Source organism: Drosophila simulans, chromosome 3R, assembly GCF_016746395.2.
Source record: "Drosophila simulans strain w501 chromosome 3R, Prin_Dsim_3.1, whole genome shotgun sequence".
Taxonomy (NCBI): Eukaryota; Metazoa; Arthropoda; class Insecta; order Diptera; family Drosophilidae; genus Drosophila; species Drosophila simulans.
In genome coordinates, this window is record NC_052523.2 from 14,587,835 (window position 1) to 14,610,627 (window position 22,793).

Below are 22,793 nucleotides of genomic sequence, written 5' to 3' on the forward strand. Positions count from 1 at the left end.
CTTTGTTTTTCCTCTCAGTCTATCTCGCTCCTTCATCAGTTGCTGGGTGTGCTGTGTGTGTTGGCCATAAATCAATAGATCCACACACACACTCACACACTCGCACACCCAAACGGAAGAGGCAATGCACAAGTTTAACTGACCATGTGACACATAAATATGTGAAAGCGAGGATGTGGTTGGGGTCCGAAAGGCGGGAGGCGTGGCAGCTCGTCCTCCGGGGGCAGATGAAATGCTATCGCCGGCAGGAGTGGAGAAAAGTCCGTAGAAAAACACTTTGGGGAGCGAACTCAACTCGGGGATCGTGTGGAAATCGCTACTGAAATGTGGGGGATTTATCAATATTTAGCCATGATAACTAAATAGCTGCAAGCAAAACTCAGCCGCGTTTTTCTAGGCCGCAGGAAAATATTGATCTATGATTAGAAATTCAGCTGGTGTGTATACCAATTATAACCGGTTGAACAAATTAAAAGTTTTAAATTGAAACTGCTGTAATTTTGTACGCCAGACAACCAGTCGTATACGTGATATAAGCAATTTGCAATCTTTTCGCTTTAAAGCAATTTTGTTATTGATTTTAGTTATTCTGCTTGCACTATGCTTTCTCAGTTTTTGCTGCGTCGGCTTAAAAAATGAAATAAAATAGCTGGAGTACAAATCTCAAATTCAAGTTTGAATGGAAAATTCATTGAGTCACTTTAGCAGCAAAATAAATAACAAGAAGAATGACTGCAAACGGAATTGCTGAGTTCTAAGGAGCAAATCAACCGAGAAATCGCAGCTCTAAGCGTTTTTGTGCGACCTTTCTGGCCGGCAAGTGGAAAGTTGACGTTGGTTAATAGACGCTCAACTGCAACTGATTTCCCATTAACTGCATTAATCAATACCATTTCATCGCCTGTCCGCTCCCGTCTGTCCTGTCTGTGCATCCTCAAGTTCCCAATCCCAATTCAAATCGCTGCCCTGAACCAGAGCGAGTCAATCAATACGGATTCCCCCAATTCGGAGTACGATTCGCTGTCGGATCCGTCTCCATTTCCATCTCCGAATCCTTGTCCTTCCCCGATACCCATCAGTCGCATCCGCCAGATGCGCTGACAGTTTGCGGTGGCATCTCAAAGGGAATCTCATCGTTTATTTATGCGCTCGGCCAGAGGCATCGATGTAACCTATTCTGTATGGTTCTACTACGGAGCTGCCCGATCGACTGTGTTAGTTGGACACCTCTTGGGAAAGTGCTTTCTCCGAGCCCGACACAATGGGGATCTTAATCAGGCTGGCATCTAAATGCGGCTCAAATTGAATAATGAATGCAAAGTGGCCGGCCTGCAAGTATTTGTGAGGCCAGTTAGCCGCCGGCGGGGGCGGGGATGGGGTTGGGTTTAGTTAAATGAATGGCCCCAAAAGGGGGGGGGGGTTGCCCACACCCCCCATCGGTTGTTAGGTGGGCGTGGTCGTTGCTGCTCAATGAAATGCATTAAATCAAGGCATCGTTGAAAGAGCCCAGCAGGTGTGCAGGCCCAACTCCGAAAACTAGTCAACGAAATGGAAATTTTCCACCAGCGCGTTCGCAATTGGGAGTGGGCATGGGTTTTTGCCGTAAACATCAATTACGCCGCCCAAACTATTCACGCGATTAGCCGCTTTCTCTAGTTATTGGATAATAGCTCCAAACGGTGGGAAGGGGAAGGGGGATAGTAAGGGGTTTTCCGGGTTTCCAGGGTTCCGGGGTCCCTGGGCTCCAAGAGGCTTACGCTGAATTGAATTAACGGCCACGTTGTCTGGTCCGGACTGTGGCGTTGTAAATTTCCACCACTGCATCTGATAAACTCGACATGGAGGCCCACGGAACGTTTCTGCCCGGTAGACGAATCAGAATCGGCATCGGAGCAGGATCTGGGCGAGAAGTGGTGGCCAGGCGGTGGAGGAGGCAGCGCACCCACACGGCCAACAGAAGACCCAGACGTAGAGTTATTTCAACGAAACAAGAAATGTAAAACAGACAGGGACAGACAAAACGACTCAGTTGGGCACTGAGAGAAAAGAGTAGTGAGTCCTCCAATAAATTTCTTGTTACTAAATATCTCTAAGTTACGGAGTATCTACAAAATGTATCTGCCTGTCTTGATTGTGTTTTGTATTTACCTGCAGCTAATATTTGCCTATCGTTTAATATTTTCATGCCATTTGCTTGATATTCCAAATAAAACCAGCTTCAATGGGACGTCAAATGTATTTTTAGTTTACTGAAGTCGTAAATCACAAATGTATGATATCACATTTTTAAATATGATTGATATGAAGGGGGATAAAAGTGCATATATGAATTGGCCCTTCCTTTTCAACAATTTATGAAATGTGCTGATTGAGAGGATAACTTATATTTTACAGATTTCATTGGTTTGCCCAGGCTGTTTTCTTATTAATTTATCCTTTTTCAAATAATTAAATGTTTTTGATATATTCCATCTCGCTTTTCTTTTGACACATATTAATGTTTGTTCCTCGGGCGTTGAAAAATTCTTGTATATTTCACTCATATTTCACTTGCAAAGTAAACAAAACTGCCATCAGATCTGTTTTTCCACTTCTGACACGGTAATAATTTGAATTTGATTTATTTGTATTTATTTATTTGAACTTGCCCAGTCATATATATTTCTATATTTCTACAATAAATATATTATTTGGAAATCCCTCATTCATGCATTTGCATAGTTGCTCTTGGGGCTAATTGGAAATCCGGGATTTACTTACTAATAAAAGCGCTCTGATTGCAATAAAATACTTTCAAATGGCCAAGTGAAATATACTTTAAAATTCGAGGGTCCTTTTTAGCAGGAAGCCGTTGATTTTTTTTTGTCTGTGTGATGGGGGAGTTTATTGCTGCGCTCTGCGCTTCTTGGCACTGCTTGGGTCTGGTCTTAAAAGCGAAAAGCCATTTGTATTCATTTGAAATTAATTTAGCATTCATTCAAGGCAGCGGAAGCCCCTGCAATCCCCCCTTCAGCACCCCAATTGGCCACGCCCCTGGGACAACCCCCCCATCCCCCTTCCCCCTTTTTCACAGTGAGCAATAAATGGCATCGGCGAGCTAAGCAATGGATAAATACGTGTACGTGGCATACATTTCACGGGCGACGACGTCTGGGGGCCATGCCCACTTTCGCTTATCGATAAGCAGTTGAAGACAGAGCTCCATCCTACCACCTCCCTTTCCCAATCCTGGAAAGAAAAAACCCCACCTCCCGTGGAGCTGGCAATTGAAACTACCACAATGCACGGGCAACGACAAGGCCTGCTCCACTAATTTTAACAAATTAATTGGCAACAATAAATTCGCTGGCGAAAAGGTGAACAGATAGGATCTCAGCGGGTGGGGCCTACGGCCATGGGTGTGGGCATCCATGGGGGTGGATAGATTGCTCCACTAATTTGATTTCTTGAATGGCCCAGCAAGCGTTAAGTATCGCACTGGAGTCAATATAAGCCTGCTACCGAGTAGAGTGAGGATATAATGAACTGTCGACTCGTTATATCGAGCAGAGTATATTTCTTGGTGTTATACTTATGCAATATCTTTAGTAAGTTATAGGATCATGGACATAAAATAAAAAGATTTGATGCCTTTTAGTGTAAATCGACTGAAAGACTGCATTTCTAATCGAATCTCAAAGATTTTAGTTCCAATAAATCTATCTGATAATATCAAATCCTAATTCTATAATTATCCCAGCCATCTATTCTTCCTGTGTTCCGTTTGACCTGATTGCGTGCTTACTTAATTATAGAAATTGTAAACTGTTTAGTGCGGCTCTGCCTCCGTTCTGGCCAACTCGATGTATTCCCATTTCAATTGTTTGGTAATGGAATTCTATAATCAAATGTCAACTCGTGGCAACACACACACTCACACTCACACACACACAATTGGGAGGGTCAAAACAACTTTAATCATTCGTAATGGCCGCTAGGTGGCGTGTCAATTACAGGGCCATTGTCTGTCAATTTTCTGTTGCATTGGCTCGCTGTTATATTGCTATCTCTTTTGCTCGCCAGCCACCTGTCTCTGTCCGTTTGAGTGCGTCCGTCTCTTTCGCCGGCGCCATGCTCATTTGCATTGCGATGTTTTGAGGCCTACAGGGCATTCCCCAGTCAAGCACACTCCACTTTATCGGCCTCCGACCGGGTGGGCATTTTATTTATGAGCTCGTAAGGCATGCGTTGAAATGCCCGTTCCGAGTTTTCTGAATGCGGGTGGGTTGCGGGGGTAGTGGGTGTACAGGGGGAGGGCATATGAAAGGGGGGGCTACGCTTTCGACAGCCACATTTGCGGCCATAACACGCAACATTTGACATGGTCGGCGCAGCAACGACGACGAGGTACAGGTGTTGGTCGTACCCCCATAACACCCATAGACCCCGTAAGCCCCTTAAACCCTCTTATAGCCCTTATAACGCTTTTAGCCCTACTATACCCCGTTTTCTAGTCCCTTAACGAAGCCACACAAATCTCTCTCGAGTGCGACGCATGGACATAAACTGAAATTGGCCTATAACTGTCTGTTCAATTGTTTTTGCGCGAATGGAGGGGGCGAAGGGTACGCGTACGGTTCGATGGCGAATAAGCTAAAAGGATTCCCATGACTATACCTATGGCTAAACCAATACCTATATATTGCGGTAAAAATCACATTTACATGGCCCGGCGTAAATCATTCATGTGCGAGAAAGACACAAAAAAAAGTGCGGGTTGCCTGTGCCCCGAAATGTAGACTATATTAATATGCCAAAACGAAGGCGTCTCTACTACGAATATTCATTTGTACGTGACTATGGAGCATATTAGGTTCGTCTGGCCACGATTCCCACCACTCGGATTTCGATTCGGCCCGACTGTTACCAGTCGGTCTCGCATTGAGGCAGGTTGTGCTAATAACCCAGATAGTACAGATGGCGAAAGCCCAAGAGAGAGAGAGAGCGAGAGTGTGTTACGGAGGAAGGATGGAGAGCAAAACGATCCGGCTTGGTGGTTAGCTGGAAAACCAAAGGATAACCAAGTCGGGTTGCAAAGCGGAAAGCGACGAAATTAAGGAAGGAAAATAAACCCTTGCCTTAAAATAAAACCGCTCATCAGGCATGCAAAGAAAGCGACATCAAATGGATGGCGAATTAATATTTGATATGCTCTGACTTTCGGGGAAATCCTCTCGCATCCTCGAAGGTCCTTTTCGGTTGTGCGCCTGCGTGGGAGCGCGCTTTTCGGAGTCTCGCGTTTCGGAGTCGCGGTGCACGTTCCTCGCGCTCGCCGAGATGGACTCGAAATCAGTTCCAGCACGCGAATCCTGACGCAAGGATGCCCGTGAACGCTGCTCCGTTGTCGCCGTCGGATAAATCACTCATACGGGAAGGGAAGCACCGGGAAAAGGGAAAGTGCCAGAAGAAGCAGAGGCAGCAGGAGCAGGAGCAGCAACAGCAACACCATCGCCACATCGCATTGTGCCACATTTAAAAATGAAAACAGACGAGGGAATGAAGTGAAGGCAGAAGCCAAAAGCCGTTTAATAACTAAATCCCACGGAGCCATCGTTGGTCACGTTCTGAGACGGATACACAAAATGCCTCTCTCCGCGTATCCTTCGAACTTGTGTGTTCGTGTGTGTGTGCCTGCGTCTGTAACAGTGACTGTGTCTGTGTGCTTCCCCCTGTCTCAGTATAAGTGTGCATACCTATAGGGCTCTGGCTGGCACCTAATGTGGCCAACATACACATACGCACATTGCCGACTATACGAATATAATAATATAAAGCCCACGTCCTTGTCGCTCGACTCGCTGTCATCGTGTGCGTGCGTGTCCATGTGTCCACTTCCGCCGAACGGATATATTTTCGAAATCCGCGCTATTAAGCCACGCACCCAAGTAAGCCAGTAAGCCAAACCAAAATAAACCTGTGTCTGCGATTGGGCCAATTTTTTGACCATTGTTGAACCGAATTGATTGGTGAACTGTGACGTTGGTGAATTGCGGCATTGTTGAATGCCAATCGTTATTGTGCAACTGTTGAATGAGCCATGCCAGCGGGCCCGCCTAATTATTGCGCATTGCGCAACCGAATGTCAAAGCCAAGATCGAGTGTAACGCAGTTGTAAAATCAAAGAGCTCAAGGATTTTGCCCGTTTGGATTACGTGGAGGATGACGCTGGTGTCATTTGGAAGTCATTGCCGAGACCCGTAAGTGAAGGAATTTAATTTAATGCGGCACAAGGACGAGCAGGGGAAAAACAAACAATAAATAGGGTCCTGGCTGACTGGCCAAACTGCGGTCGCCCTTTGTCCGCCGTTTCCGTTTGACAGGCCTGAAAAGTTAGGCAAAAGAACAACAGAATAATGTTGTTCCCGGGCAGGCAACGGAAAACAAAAAACTTTTGTTTAATTTCCATGGAGAGTCGAAAGGGCGCCGGCATACGGGGGAACTGTAGGCGATAATTCCGCTGTAATAGCTGCGAAAAAATGAAGCCAACCTCTTTTATTTTGTTTCCTCGGAAAACACCAGGAAAGCCAGGCACCAGGCAACCGAAAAGCCGTCGGCCGAAAGGCCAAAAGTGACCAAAACAAATGGCTTGGTCCTGGGAGCGGACTGCTGACCCTTGGAGTCACGCAGCTAATTGGACTGACAACAAATGTATATTTTTGAGTAATGACCGGGATTATGAACGACCGCTCTAGGATCCTACCCTTACTGTGCCCCCTTTCGCCACGAGCTGACTGATTACCGAGTTGGAGTCATAAATAATGAGAGGGACACCCACGCCGAGGACTCGGGGGAGTCCTGGCACCAGACTGACAAATTTGCCCAAAGGATAGTCGAGTGGGGAAGGAAGTCTGTGAAAGCAATATCGAGTTTATCCAGATAAAACTATATAGTTGACAAGGTCGTTTAGCCAGGAGCTCAGCTTGTGGAAACTTTTTAATTTCATCCTTCACGAAGTTTTCGACTTTTGCCTTAGTTTTCCATTCGCTGCGGGGGTATACCAACCTCCCCCCCCCCCCCCGCACACCATCCCTTCCCCCTTGTAATTGCTTTACCCACATTGCAATGCAATATGCCTGACTCCCCACCCCCATCGACCATGAATGCATTTTCTGTGGCGAATCTGAAACGCATTTTCTTGCCCTGGCAACCAAGTCGAAACCAAAAGCTGAGGCTACATCCGGCATTAACCTCATTAACCCGACATTCAGCAGAACCATTTCCCATTTCCCATTTCCCTGGCCTGCGATGGCTCTTGTTCTGTTAATTGGAATTGTGGTGCAGTGAGGTCCATAAATATGCACACATAAGTCGCCTTGAATCAATAATTTATGCTTAATTGTTGGATTCTGGAAGAGATCCACAGCATAATGGTGTGCGCAATTGGTTCGATTGAATCTGTTGGGATATTGTGCTCGTAATATATATAATATAATTATATATTCTTGGCAATAGGAAAACGCAGCTGCCATTTGCCAGACAAGCAGTAATTTGCTGACCCAGTTATAAAGCTAATTTCAGCTCGTTTCTATATTAATTAAATTAGATAGCCATAGAATGGTTGAATTTTTTCAATAAACAAGCCAATTTTGTTTCAACTATAATTGAATATTTTGTCGAATAATTGCAGTGCGTAGTTGTGGGAAAAATATTCTTAATAGTGGGTTTGTATGGAAAACTAGCAACTGAAGTCGGTAATTTTGTTGGAATTATATAAAATAATCATATAATTTGCATGAATTTTACTTTATTATTCATTGCTCATTTAATATTTAACGCTGTATTATGGCTCAATTGTGTCATATATATATATTAAGTTTATTGTTATTATTCAATCGTTTGGCCATCTCGGAGTAATGAAACGCACTGTACTAAACAATTGCCGAGATGGGTAGGCAATTTTCCGGCCGACAAGGAAGCCATATTGACTTGACCCACTCCACCCAGTAGTAACCCCACTCCCCTTGCCATATTACGGATATATATCTGGCTTTCATCATTTGTGCGGCAAATTACTTTGCCATTCCCCCAGTTATTTTCCAAGGCGCGTCCTCCGCCACTGGCCCCATAAAAAAGAGCCCTGGTAATAATATTTCCTCCTTTGCAGATTATTAAACCTTAAACCGTAAACGGAGCAAATACAACAGCCGGCAGGAGTGGAGGACTCCTCATCGTCCTCATCCAGATAGCTAGCAGCCGAGTGGAGAGCATAAAACATGTGGACAACGGACTGCCCGGGAGCGTTGAAAGCGATTTGCCTGGTGCCGCTGTGGCTGCTCCTCATCCACGGTGGGTATTCCTCCACGAAATTGCACGGCGAAAAAAATGTATGTGTAATCCTTTCCGTAATAGGCAATGAAGAAGGAAAAAGGATCAAAGCCGCAGCCATATAAATCGCTGAAAGTGAATGTAGCTAGTTTAAAATGTACAGGGACTTTAGTGCTCTTCACTGTCCTATTCGTTATGTAATAAAAGAGGTATTACTTTATTTGAATAGGCTTATTAACAATTAAAGAAGCGGTAATGAAAGTTAAATAATCTATTTAAGCATTAAAGATCATTCGAATTTGTCAATGTGTCAATGGTCGATTGCATGTCTATTTTAATTAAACCCATTGACACTGATGACAATACCAGATATGATATGCTTGATTTAAGCCAAAAGGCTCATTCAACAGCCTCTTAATCGCATCTCGCATAAATCTCGCATAGGTGATTTAAGGCCCCAAATAGAATTCGTTTCGTTGGAGAGCTTTTATTTATTTGGAAAATGAAAAACGACCTTCTTTCGCCGACAAACGTGCATAAATGATGGGCAATTTAAGTGATATTCTTACACAACTCCACCCCTTTTGCATGCACATACACATGTACATAGGTATTAATGGGTCTGCATCCACTGTTTGTTCATTCACAGATTGCGGCATGGTCGGTGGCGAGGTGCCGCCGCATTACTGGGAAACCCCGTACTCGCAGCCGTACTTCGACAACTCCTCGAGGCGTGAGGTCACCGCAACCGTGGGCCAGGCGGCCCTGCTGCACTGCCGCGTCCGGAATCTGGGCGATCGAGCGGTAAGTGTTGGGGGTCAGGGCACGGCTGCGGAGCCAGCCAGCAATTAATGCGCCATGCGCCCCAAAGGTTTCCCCAGCATTATATTCGCATAAGGCATAAGGCATACAGCAAAACAAACGACCTGCGGCGGTCGTGTGGCAGATTTGTAGATTACTTTTAAAAGATTACGCCATAAAGTTGGCGGTTGGACCCACCATTGTGGCGATGGTGGTGGTGGTGGCTACACCCATCCCCGAATGTCTGTGGGTTGAATGCGCTCCATGCGCCCCATCCCAACGCCCAATAGCACTTTGTGTTTGGCTCGCTCTGGTTTGCACATTTGTAACACGGCTTCGCTTCCGCTACGAGCGATTTGTTAGCAATGCAACAACACTGGGTTCCGAACCGCCCTCACCCCTCAGCCCACTGCCCTCTGCCCTCAGCCCTTTGACCCCTGATCCATAAGCCAGCCCCGCCCTAACCCCCACCTAACTGCCTGCTCAACCTTTTGTCCCAAGCAAGCGCTCTGTGGCTGTGCAATTATGCGGTGTAATAAATTTTACGTTGTCCGTGTCTTGCCCCGTATACCCCGGAGATCCCACCTCGGACCCCGTAGACCCCGATTCGCCGCCAGGAAGCGACAACGATGTCAGCAACGCTCGTTCGCCCGCCCAACTTTCAGCAAGTCAGTTGAATTGAGTAATTAACGCCGGGCTTGGAGCTGGGGTGGATCCAACATGCGGAGCTCGACTCTGAACTCTGCTCGGTGTCCCTAATCCTCCAGCCGAGGCATTGTCTCCCCTTATATGCGGCTAATTGGCGGTGTCTCCAGCACGTTGCATTCAACATTCTCGGCGCTGCATGCTGCATGCTGCACGAATCCCGAGTCGTAGCGATTCATTTTCCAGTCACTCAACGTGCTCCTCGCCCAAGTTTCGTGCTAATTGATTGTCGCAATATATGCACGACATGAAAATTTGCCTCTAAATGGAATTTTTCGCATTTCGTTGCATACTTCCAGGGGTTGGGCGGGGGCAGAGTCCAAAGGAAAAGCCGAAGGAAAACTAAACGAAGCTTAATCGCTATTCGAAAATGTAGCTCAAGTGATGTGAACTAGTTCACTTGCCATTGTGCTGTTGATTTATGAAGAAAGTTTCTGCTCCATATTGTTTCCAAATATGTTGTGCACTTTAATTAACATATAACAACTCAACTCAACTATGAAAACTGAAAACCCTTTAGTTAATATGCTTTAAACGAACATTTCAATGGTCGCTTGTTGCAAATTATTAGATTTACTTAACTTTTTTTTACTTAACATTAATCAATCATACATTGCGTATTAACGGGCTTATAAAAAGCGCCATTTTTTAATAGAAAATTTCATTACGAATGTGTTAATTGTTTGGTTTCCCTTTTTTTTGTTTTTTGTGGCTTTTCTGAACGAATAATCACGGTGTTGACCAAAGTTTCGCCTTGAAACTATTTGCACTGGGGAAATGCAATTAATTTTAATTGAATATTGTGTATTAGCAAACGACCGGTTAATGAATGTATGTATTTTAATTTAAATTTAAATGTAAATCAAGCAGCTTCTTTATGAGCACGACGAGGCTTGCCAGGCACTAATCCATAATTAATTGAACCCAAACAAACGACCAAATTAAGCAGTGCACTAAACCGAGTGCTTCATTTTCCCTCTTGGCAGAATGGAGAAGAAGTCCTATAAACGAAATCCGGATTCCGGAATGTGTATAAAACTATTGTGGGGCTGAGCCACACTAAGTAACCCAATTGCAGCCATAAATTAGAGTCCAGACAAAGCCGTAACAGGCAATTAATGAATTTCTAGTTTTTCCCGCCCACAAATGGGAAAACTTTGGGCAACCATTTAAAGTTGCTCAATTTGCTACGGAGCTTTGGTGCTTCGGTGCTTCGGAGCTAAAGCATCCTTCAGGTGCCACAATTTCTGGCAAGGAGCACAAAGAACGAGTGGCAGGAATCCTTTTAAGCCGTGCCACACACTTTTGTTGGCCGAGAAAAATCCTGCTAATTATACGAACATATAAAAGAGCAATTCTGTTATTATTTTGGGGATTAGCCATGTGAAACGATTTGCGACTTGCCCCACTGAATATTAAGTGAAAACTTTTTATTTCGTCGACCAAAACTTTTGGCGTTTTTCTCTATTGCCAGAGAAATGTCATAAAGTTCAGTCCATAACACAAATAGAGCAATTTTCACTTTGAAAAAAATCGAAAAAATGGCTTGAAAACATTTTGATGCAAATATTAGATGGCAAGTCGATTTAGTTTCACTTTAGCAGCTTAGAGTAAATAATCTTGTTTGTGTCAATATTTAAGTGGCATCAGCAGTATGCAATTATATGCATCCAATTTTGTGTATCACATATAAAGCATCACAGCACGAATATAGAAACATATTATAATGTTTTCGAATGCGAGCAACTCCCCTTTTGAGCACGAAATAATTTTTCATCTGCAACTTTGACAGCTGCATGCATTTTTTCGTGCAAGAAAGGCAGCCGAAAAAGGCTTTTATTAAATTTATATACACGTTTTCAAGTGTGTATGTAGGTCAACTTTTTGCTGGTGCCAAGTGGCAACAAAAGTTAGATTGAATTAATTTTTTGTTTACGAAAACCAGCACAGTTGTACAATTGAAAAATACTGAGGCAGCGGCAGTGGTGTATAAAAATAACGAGATGGCCACTTCTGCTTTTTTTGATAAAGGGAAATACCGACAGCGATAATATCCTTGCATATAATGAATATTTCTTTGAGAAAAGAAACCGTTTTTAAGTATAGGAATTTTAATAAAATAGGCTTTATGCTCTAAAAGATGCCGCAGCTAATGACTTATGGGCTCAACGCATTATGGACTTAATGGCCACTTCCTTCTCCGCCAGGTGTCCTGGATAAGGAAGCGCGACCTGCACATCCTGACGGTGGGAATACTAACGTACACAAACGACCAGCGCTTCCAGTCGCTGCACTCCGAGGGATCCGACGAATGGACGCTGCGCATCTCATCACCGCAGCCGCGGGATTCGGGCACCTACGAGTGCCAGGTGTCCACGGAGCCGAAGATCAGCCAGGGATTCCGCCTCAACGTTGTGGGTGAGTATCGAAACCGGTGGATGGGCTGATGGGGGGAAGAGATGTTAGCTGGCCATTAAGTGGGCGGTGTGCTAATTAATGGCCTGCCCCGTGTGGCTTTTTATTACCTCTCAACGGCAGTGTCGCGGGCCAAGATCCTGGGTAACGCGGAGCTCTTCATCAAGAGCGGCAGCGACATCAATCTCACCTGCCTGGCGATGCAGTCGCCGGTGCCGCCATCGTTCATCTACTGGTACAAGGGCAAGCGGGTCATGAATTACTCGCAGCGCGGTGGCATCAACGTCATCACGGAGCGTTCCACACGGACCAGCAAGCTGCTCATAGCCAAGGCCACGCCGGCGGATTCGGGCAACTACACGTGCTCCCCGAGCAGCTCAGGTGAGTCCCAGTTCCACGTCCAGCTCCATGTTCCAACCTGCCACCCACACTCGCAAAATTTGATTGCCAAAAAAATGTGCAAAGAAGACAGGTAACTGAAAGCTACTTCGAGTTGGCAGTAGTTTCAGTGGGGATTAATCTTTAATTTAAGCAAAGTTGTAAAAGTCTTAGCAACTCGTTCAATTCTTAATTTAAAAGGCAAGGCATTACTTACGAGTACTCCAAAAATAGCAACAATCTGCTCGCACAAGTCCTCTGAACTTTTTGAGCCACTCGGAAGTGAAATGGAAAACATGAGTGATTGTTCATTAGGCTGAGTTTTTCCTGGGTGGGCGTATAAAGTTATTGATACCTTTTATAAATAACTTGCTGTCTGCGTTGGATTTCCTAATGGGTGGAATTTATTGTCATGCATAGCTATTAACCTTTAGGTCTTCTATTTCTGTGCAAAGTTCGCATTCTATTATTGTAATTCTAATAATTACACGTACTTTAAACGCAGGTGTTTGCTTAGGCAAGTATCAGTTTGTAATAGAGCCTTTTAATAAAACTCATAAATTATTTAGTGTCACAAGCCAAAAGCTTTCCTAAAATTCGATTAAATCTAACTTAACTTTTAACCCGCTCATCAATGAAGTAATTTTATACGTTTCCTGTGGAATGTGTCATATATAAATTCCTCACTTTTCAAAGGATTCGAGCACTGAATTTGGCGAGTGTGCCCCCGGGGCAATTAATGTGACTTTGTGACCGCCACATTCTCATTTCCCGCCACTCCCACTCGTTGCAGATGCCGCCTCCGTGGTGGTGCACGTCATCAACGGGGAACATCCGGCCGCCATGCAGCACGGCAACAGCAGCGCCAGCTGCCTGCGTCCCCTTTCAGCCACGTCCGTGCCTTTCGTCCTTGCCACCTGGATGTCGATGACGGTGGCGTCTGTCGCCTGGAACTCTAACCTCAACGGCAACTGGAAGTGGAGCCCCGACTGGCGCTGGCACTGGAACCCTAAATGGAATTGGAGCAACCTGGCCGCCGGTCTAGTGGGCCTCTGGAGCTGGAGCTGATCCGGAAGGCAGTTGCATTGGCAGTCGAAGATCCAAAACGCTGAGCAACAGTCCCGGCCAAGTTGGGACTGAACCACTCCTCGCCAGGTGCATTTAATGAGAGCGGCGGTGGAGCGAAGTCTTACGAACTAGTGTACATATACAGTGTGTCCTTCAACGAGTATTATCTATAAGACATCCCCGAGCAGGCAGGCAGTATTACGCAAGGAGTTTTAATCAACCACAGTCAACAGGAAGAGTCCAGGCCACATGCACTATTCATACTCATAGTCGGGAGAAATTAATGAGAAAGTATAACGTAACAAAATCGCAGCAGCTGCTGTTCAACCCAAAAAATCAGTGTTTTCATTGTATATCATTTGAAATTCATTTCGCTTTTACACACAGGGCTATAATCACCGCAAAACCGGCCAAAAGTCAGCAATTATAGAGAACCTTTCGGTTTACAGTATCATTTGGGTTTATTGAAGCAGAAATGTCCGATTGTATATATACAATACACAAACATAAATAATTTAGGCCCTCGATTGTTTATTTATTCATACCGAAATCAAACACCCTGCACGTTGGGAACTGAAGTGAATGAAGTGAATAGATGGGGAGGCTAGCCCCCTCTATATTTATATATACATATATATATATATATAGATGGTTATTCAGTGTATATGGATAAGTTTTTATCTGGTTGTCAGCCGCAAAATTGTTCTACGTAGTCCATCATCTAGTTACTGTGTAAAATATTCATAATTGATAATTGTACATTTAGAGGTCGGTTTTAAGCGGTCTTGATAAGACTTTTAAGCAGTAAGTGCGAACGGATCGATTCGATCGCGGTTCAACCCGAAACCAAATAGAGAAAAAAAAGTAAAAACTTACAGAAATTATTAAAACTAACGAAAAATGGTAATGAAGCTAACCTAAGCAGAGTCAAGTATGTTTTTCTGTTTAAACAATGCAAAAATAAACGAACAATGTTTCTCCATAATAAATGAAAATATGGTTATGGTTACAAAAAAAAAAAAAAAAGAAAATTGAAAAACCAAAGTGTGGCATGTGCGCATCGAGCGTTTTCTCATTTCATTAAGATGGGGTCATGTGGCAGCTTAACGAGCCACATAATGGGGGCGGAGCGGCAAGGGGCGAGGCTGGTACAAGTTTTTATCCTATTATGGCAGCATTTAATTAACGTCCGATTTGGTGGCCCGTATGCGTAGCCAGAATCGCTTCGATCATCTTCATTATGCATACGCCACGTTGGCCCGCAAATCCGACAGCTACTGGCCACATTCGGTGGCAGCCACAATCCATGGCCACCGCCGCAGTGCCAATGTGCCCCCGAAAATGAAAGACTAATTAAGCGGCTTATTTGCGCGTATTAATAGACCGACTTGTGGTCAGCTCACCATGTGTTCTATGTGTTATGGGTATTGTGTGTGTGCCATGGGTGTCAAGTGTGTGTGCGTTTGGTTCGACAAAAACGCGAGGTGGCACTGAAAACCCAACTAGCAACCAGTAACCAGCAAGCGACTGGCTAAACCAACAAGTATTTATATTTCGATTTAAAAATAGCAAAAAAGCAACCTACGCAAACAAGGACACCAGCTACACGCACACATCTACAAACTATGGCCACTGCAGATACAACCGAAATGGACTTATAACACTGTAGAGGAGCTTACGTGACAGGGATTTTGTACACAGAGGGTGCGGGGGAAAAAGGGTGCAAAAGTCAAAGGAAAATAAATGGTTTTTCAGCTTTTATTTACTTGAGAGACGGTGTCCCGAAATGGGGGATACAACAAAAAACGACATGGGGCAACGGAATGCAGCCAAGGATGAGGTTGATGATGCGCCAGTGGAATCAATGTAAAGGTCACAATTTATTCAATTGCCTTTTGCCAAGATATTTTTATGGCGTGTTCATGTGCCTGGACACCCGCTCACTGATATTGGCCATGGCCAGCTAGCCAGCCAGCCAGCCAGTCAGCCATTCGGCCAGGAGGAGCAGACCTAATCCCAAATCACAACGGAATTACAAACTGGTAATGGTTATGTGGCGGAAGAAGATGAGGAAGAAGAAGAAGACGAAGAGCAGGGTCTCGGAAGCCGGGACTTTTGGCCCCCAAACCCCGGGCACATAATGGCCAATTGATAGCCAAAAGGCATTAACACGCCAAAGAAATTCCCCAGGCTAAAACAGAGATGTTGCCAAAAAAGCGAGCAAATTTCCAACTAACACACACATACCCACATTCACACACACACACAGCACATACTTTCAGAGAGTAGACGGGGAAAATATTAAGTTCAAATGTAGCAGAAATCCAAAATACGTGCCATGACATAGAAAACAGCAATGCCAAAGGGGCCGCACATGAGGACAGGGGGGAGGAGGGTGGGTCTTTGGGACATCGTAACCAATCCCTCGGCCACGCCCCCTTTTTGATCCACCCCTCTAAATGAAACTAACTCCCCTGTTTAGGTGCGGCGTGCGTGCGTGAAGCTAAAATCACGTCCGATTCGATGCGTTGCCACGAGAATTTATTGGGGAAAGGTCGGAAAATTCATACATCGATATTTTCAGATACCCCACCTGATGTTACATGGTTGCATGCGGAGAAAAAGTGTTGGAAATTCAGCAACTGATTTATGGCATATAAATCTTATTTGGAATATCAATCCTGCAAATATTGATAATAACCAATATATTGCTTAATATTTAGCTGTAGAGGAGCTGCCATTACCCCCATCACACTCATTGATTTTTTGCGAAGTCTAGTTAAAACCTAATTTAAAAGTTATTAATTACAAGTTCGTAATTTCTTTTCACTTTCAATAAAGTAACGACCTTATGTAGGTTATCATCTTGTCCCCGCTCTACTTGAAAGTTAGCCACTTATAGTTATAGGTTATAAGCAATGAAGTGAAACCTTGAAATGACTCCAATCGGAAGTAATAGCCATAATAGCCACCCCATTTTTTGTCTACGTGTAGGAGTGGGTTTAGTGAAAAATTCAATATGAAATGCAGGCAGCAAGTGGAAAGACGTAGACAAATGGCCAGCCGTCTGCTAAGCGGATGAAAATGACTTACGCACCGGGAGCGTAGCAACTTACCTGGCCAGTTGCGAAGGACCCTTAAAAGCGTTAAATATTTTACGATATGTGCAACTTGACTAGCTCCCACCCCCTGCCCACAGCATCCGTCTCCGCATCCGCCTTCGCATCCACTTTGGAGCCACCCCCTTCTCCAACCCACCCCCTTTCTCCAACGATTTGGGGGGCTCTTGGCTCAAAAGCGAACGAGTGGCGTAGTTAATGGCTCAGAAGAGCACGAACGAATGCAGGACAACAACAACAACAACAACAACAAATGGGGCAACAGCAAGAGGAACTAGAAGAAAAACAGCAAATAAATTTATGAAATTTTCATCAACATTTTTGACAACAACAAACGCATTGAGGACGCAGCGGGCGGTGGGCGATGAAAAAACATTTGTAAAATAGAAATTGGAATATACCAGGGAAATTGTTTAAATGCATGGAAAGTGCTCAAGTGCGATAGGAAGCTAGAGTGCGTAGAGAAAAACCTCAGGAACACAACCAAAAAAACCAGAGCTATTTCAGCTGACAAGCTGTCAAAAGTATCTAGTGAATACTTAAGATAATATATCTCTGTTTTATCAAGCGATCTATAAATTTATGTTTGTGCTCTTTAGGATTATTAAATTATTAAATGTAACATTTTATAAATACCAAGTAAGAGTCTTAACAATTTTAGCTTACCATAACACTTCTATTAGTTAACTCTAATCCAAACACTTTTCAAACTTTTCAACCCCTGAACTATAATTTGCCAAACAAAAGCACCAGAAAGGCGATGAAAAATGATGGAATTAAATTGTTGAAAAATTTGATTTTTCCCTGTGCTGTGTAAGTTGGGAAAATCAAAGAAGGAAAACCAGCCAGGCACGTCATGGCAAATGGAAAGCGACAGCAACAACAGCACAAACAACAACAGCAACAACGACAGTGGCTAATGAAATCTCTCAAGTGCATGGAAATTGCTAATCGGATGTGTGTGTGTGTGTCTGAGTGTGTTTGTGTGCGAGCGAGGCAGCGTCGGCGGCGGGAAAGAGACCGAAGTGTCGGAAATGGCGTTTAAAGGGGTTGGGGAGGGGTGCTGGGCTGGGGTACCCTTAAAGGGAGGGGGGGAATAAATGCCAAGTGAAATTGCTGCAGCCAATTGCATGGAAAGTACGCACAGGATGCAACCGAAAGTTCCGAAAGTTGCCACAGCAGTTAGCAACGGATTAAGCGAATCAAGCACAATCAGATAATCCCAATCCCTTCCCCAGAGAAATTACAAATGAATTAAGCACAAAACTTTTTGGGGGATAATATCTCAATTTCACCGCACCCCTTCGATTCCCTTCGATGCCGTCTAAGACTTGGATGATTTATGATCCAAATCCGCATTTGCATAGATACATTTATCGATGTGCCCAGGTAAACAAAAGATGCTGGAGCACGGGCCCCCATCTTTTTGGGCCCAATCAAATATTTGTTTAGCTTAAAGTGGGCGGTTGGGTGGCTGAGTGTGCGTGTGGGGTGAGTGGGTGTGGCGGATGTTAACGGTTACACGATATCGGCATAATCCCGTTGGCTTTCCATATTGTTTCTGACAGCAGATCAATCGAGTGGAAAATGTTTCGACTGGCGCTTTGGGGCAATCGGTTTATCGGATATCTCCATTATATTTAGCCAATAATTGGCCCACAAGCAGGTATTACTCTACCCCCGTGGATCCACCATCCCCCCATCATCCTGCTATTGAGATCCAAGGATAACTTTATAAAGTGCTGAAGCACGAGGTGAGATTGCATTAGGAACTGTCAATGAATGGACCAAAGTCAAGACAAAGGAACCACAAAATTGCTGAGACTTTCAAAGCAAAACAAAGGCACCACTGGCTACACAAGAGGGGGGAGGGTGAATGGGGGTCTTTCGACCAGCATACCAAAGCAGTCACTTGTGGAGAGGGGGTAGTCGCCCCGGTGGGGGGAAAGTGGGTTTGAGGGAATGCAGGTGGAATGGCAAGCAATGTCTGTTTGTCCCTACAATTGGCCCAAAGCGTTCTATTGTGTAGATGCTGTCCCCCTTCTTTTCCCTCCCCTTTCAGTGCTTTGGACTGCTCATGTTACCCCAAGAGCTCCAACATTTCCCCCCCCGCCGCACATCTTTCTACACGTTGAGTAAATATTAAACATTTTGTTGTACAAATCAGGAAGCCCTGTGTGAGTTTGTTGAAGAATTTTTAACTTTCAGTTCGTAAAATATTTATATTTTAATTAGAAACAATTGTTATATGGCAATTTCAACTCGGCTTGCGTAATGTGCCCGATATTTGATACTCAGCAAAAGGATAATTGTTAAATAATACGAATACGCCATTCATATTTCACTGGAGCTATATATATCATGATTTAAATGTTACTCGTATTAAATTCATAATTGATTTGAAAGGATTGCATTTCCTGTGTGTTCGCCTGTGTAGCTATCATGCCAGATACATATAGCCACCTATACTTTTGTTTCAGTGCAGCATAGATACAGAAAGCGAGAGCCAGAGACTTTTCAGCTCAAAACGATAAACAGACTGACAATGGCAGTTGGAGAAGGTCCTTCAGCTTACGGAATTTCATACAAAATACTCGATGCTCCATACCGAAAAATCGTCGTCGTTTATGTGCAGGCCCCAAATCTGGAACCCCCTGGATCCACCCATGGCAACTCTACTAACCCACTGAACCCCTTTCCTTTGGTACCGAGACTCTTTTACTCTTATTTTTCGGGGGTAGCACGTTTTTATGACTTAATGCTAACAAACGCATCCACGTGCCAAAATAATCGCCCGACTCTTTCTGTTGACTCGGCTCATTGTGCCTCGGCTTTGGACCAATTTTGTTGCCAATACGTTTTAGCCATGTTTGTACAAAACGCAAACGGATTTGCCAATGTTTATGCCATGGATTATTGCGGCATGCGTAAGCTGGTCTACGTGTATTGGCCACCCAACCGCCCAGCGACCACCCAATTTTCCGGTTAGTAAGTGTATGTGTGTGTGTGTGTGTGTATGCGGGAAATCCGTGCGGCCAGAAAAGTGTCCAAGACCATAAAGACCCCAGCTATGACTATGGCCAGGTGCCCGGACCGATAATAATAATAATAATAGGCCACCGGCAATGGCAATGGCTGCGTTAGCGTTAGCAGCTAAAAACCCATCAAGAAATTTATGGCCCAAAACTGTGAGGGTCTTTAAAATTCAACCCATTTCGCCGGATGCCAGATTTGATGCTGATTTGGGCGGTGCCTGGTGCTCCCCTGGCAGCATCCCCATCCTCATCCCGAGCATCCACTGCAGCTGCCAATTAGAGAGCTATGTCAAATTGTCTTCCAGAAGGAACCGAAGTGCAGCGACTGGGGCATCAGCGTAGTTATAATGCGACATTACAATAAAAAGTGCGCTTGTAAGCTGACATGCAACATTGCTGCAATTTTCAGGAACTACTGTGCCAACGCAAAAGATGCGATGACGACGACGACGACGACTGTGATGACGAATGGGAGTAAAGTAGCATGAAAACCGAAGGGAAAATAGAGGAAGATTTTCGCGGGGCACAAAACTGGCGACTAGGAATGGGGGAAAACTCAACAAGAGATTGAGTGGAATGCTGGAACTAACGAAGGTTGTCGCTTAAAGCTTTGACAGCTGCTATTGCGTTGCATTGCACTGCGTCGCTGGGAGCAATTGAATTTTTGTATCTGGTACTATGGGGCTTAACCCCCTAATGCCGACGCAAACAGGATTAGATGCCATGCCAGCTGATTGCCCATTCGAGGACCATCAGGATGCGGTTAATTATTCAAGAATGGCAACCGGCTAGCTGCTAGCTGCCAGCTGCAAGTTGCAAGTTGCATGTTGCAAGTTGGCAATGCATTGCCGAATTCCGGTCGAATATGCAAGAGCACGTGGTGCAATCAAGGCAAGACCGAGTCAGTCGATTAATTTGACTGGGTTTACACACACATTTGGCCAAGAAATTGCTCACTTTAAATCGTTTGGCAAAATTCTCCAACACTTCTACTTTGCTTTAAATGGAAAACAGCTTCGGTTGTGGGAATTACTTTTTCACAATTCCATTCATATAAAATATCTAGCTGCAAGAGTGCTTTAAAAATACAGTTTAGTATTATACTTTTTTTAGTCCATTTTGAAAATCCTTTTCTGGCTTTTGCCATAGTTTTTCACACAGTTGAACACGCATGGAACATGAAATAAATTGGCAACTTTTATGAGTACCCTTTTGGAGCATAACCATTTAATTATCCTTGCCCGCCAGCTGTCCTTCGAACGAATGTACAGATACAGATGCATATGTGTGTTAAACATAAAAATGTCCGCACCGGAAGCGCACATTCAAATGAAAACAAGAATACGGAGAATAGACATTTGGATCTACCAAATATATAAAACAAAAAAACCAAACAATGTAGAAAAATGCACGAGCAAGGGGGCAGAAAATCGAGTTATGCAATCGCCATGAAATCAGCAACATTTCGCATATACTATGCACTGGAACCAATCAAATTTGCACAAATTGTGAAAAATCGGAGGCCATATTTGTACATATATAAACATGAGCATTTTAAATATGTACAATCGATATTTATCTTATAAATTGCACTTAAATATTTGCATTCAATGTGTTTACATTTTATTTACATCACTTCATATGAGCATTCTCACTTAAGGTTAATTAAACAACTTTAAATGGATGTAGGCATTGGCATTGCTTTTCTATGGAAAGTAGTGTCTAAAAACACCCGGGTGCCTAGATATCCAGTGTTTAGCAGTTGCACTTAGAGTGCCAGTGGCTTGCTGCAGTTCTCTGTTTCATAACATTTTTTGCGGTTGCCAACAACTTGAATTTTGATGCTCTTTTAACGCCGTCGTCATCTGGCAGTTGTGCCAGTCATAACCGACGACCATTTCCACGTTCCATTTCAATAAACGAAGGAATCAAAGGGCACTATATTTGAGCCAAATTTTTAGGTAGTTGCCTGCTAGTTTACTGACTTCGTTTGGCTTCGCTTCATTTCGCCTCCACATTGTTCATTTCCTGATGAGCGTGTAAAAAGCCGAATATTACCTGCGGGCGACTCTTTGTGGGTGCGTATGTATAAGTGCGTCTCTCTGTGTGTGTGTGTGTGTGTGTGAGGCAGTAACCAGGGCATTATCACAGTTATTCCATTAGAGTGCGTGGGTGGTGGGCGGGTGGATGGTGACTAAACCCAGCGGGCTGGTGGAAGGTGGAGCTGGAGGTGTCGTCGTTAATGGGTTAACTGGCAGCACGAATCGCTTCATTTCATTCGACACATAAGACAGGCAGTTTCTGGCCCCAGTGCATCGAAATGCGGAGCAAGATGGTTTCGGGACCAGAATTTGGCCCCAGGATAGTGAACAGTAATGGTCGGGGGTTGGTGGGTGGTGGTGGGTGTGCTTGGGGGAGCGGCTGCTTTTTGCTAAATGGCCTGCCATATGCTCATTTGTATTGGCTACAAATACAATTTGATAGTCCTGCTCGTTCCACCTTTCCCTCTACTTCTCGACCATGTCCTGATGCTCTGCTTTTGCCACTCCTGTGGCTGCAGGCGAGTCATACACAAACACACAGAAAAAATTCGAAGCGTTTTCTACCTTCGCTGTAGTTCCAGCAGCAGCTTCAGATTCAACCAGCAGTGAAATTGTTCGGTTCACAGAGGTGGAAGAATTGGAAGTTCGAGTTGGGGCGTCTTGGGTCTGCCACCGTGATGAACCTATTAAATCATAAACGATTTCGTTCGTTAACTCAAAACTGTGCACTAGCGCTTTAAAGAGAGTCACTAGATAATGGCATTAAACTGGCTGTCATTACTTATGCTTTTTGCCGGTATTACAAGTAACTAGTAATTAAAGTAATTGGGTTTAATTGGGTATAATTATCGTAAATGACACAGTTACACGAACAAATGAATGGCATATTCGTGGGAAATGAGAGTGGGAAGTGTACTCTTTAGATT

General features: G+C 44.2%; 1 protein-coding gene across 1 annotated transcript; it reads left to right on the forward strand.

Annotated features, from left to right (window-relative positions):
- The first annotated feature begins 5,322 nt into the window (after positions 1-5,322).
- On the forward strand, positions 5,323-14,715 carry LOC6728512 (hemicentin-2). The gene is made up of 6 exons (XM_016176972.3): positions 5,323-6,236; positions 8,144-8,325; positions 8,954-9,108; positions 12,018-12,228; positions 12,349-12,606; positions 13,397-14,715. Exons 2-6 carry the CDS (start codon positions 8,253-8,255, stop codon positions 13,669-13,671), a joined length of 972 nt encoding a protein of 323 aa, XP_016035154.1. The 5' UTR covers positions 5,323-6,236; positions 8,144-8,252; the 3' UTR covers positions 13,672-14,715.
- Positions 14,716-22,793: the final 8,078 nt, after the last annotated feature.

Coding starts and splice junctions, on each gene's coding strand:
- LOC6728512 (XM_016176972.3), top strand. CDS start 8,253: ATGTGGACAACGGACTGCCCGGGAGCGTTGAAAGCGATTTGCCTGGTG. Junction 9,109..12,017: donor GGAATCTGGGCGATCGAGCG/GTAAGTGTTGGG, acceptor CTTCTCCGCCAG/GTGTCCTGGATAAGGAAGCG. Junction 12,607..13,396: donor GTGCTCCCCGAGCAGCTCAG/GTGAGTCCCAGT, acceptor CACTCGTTGCAG/ATGCCGCCTCCGTGGTGGTG.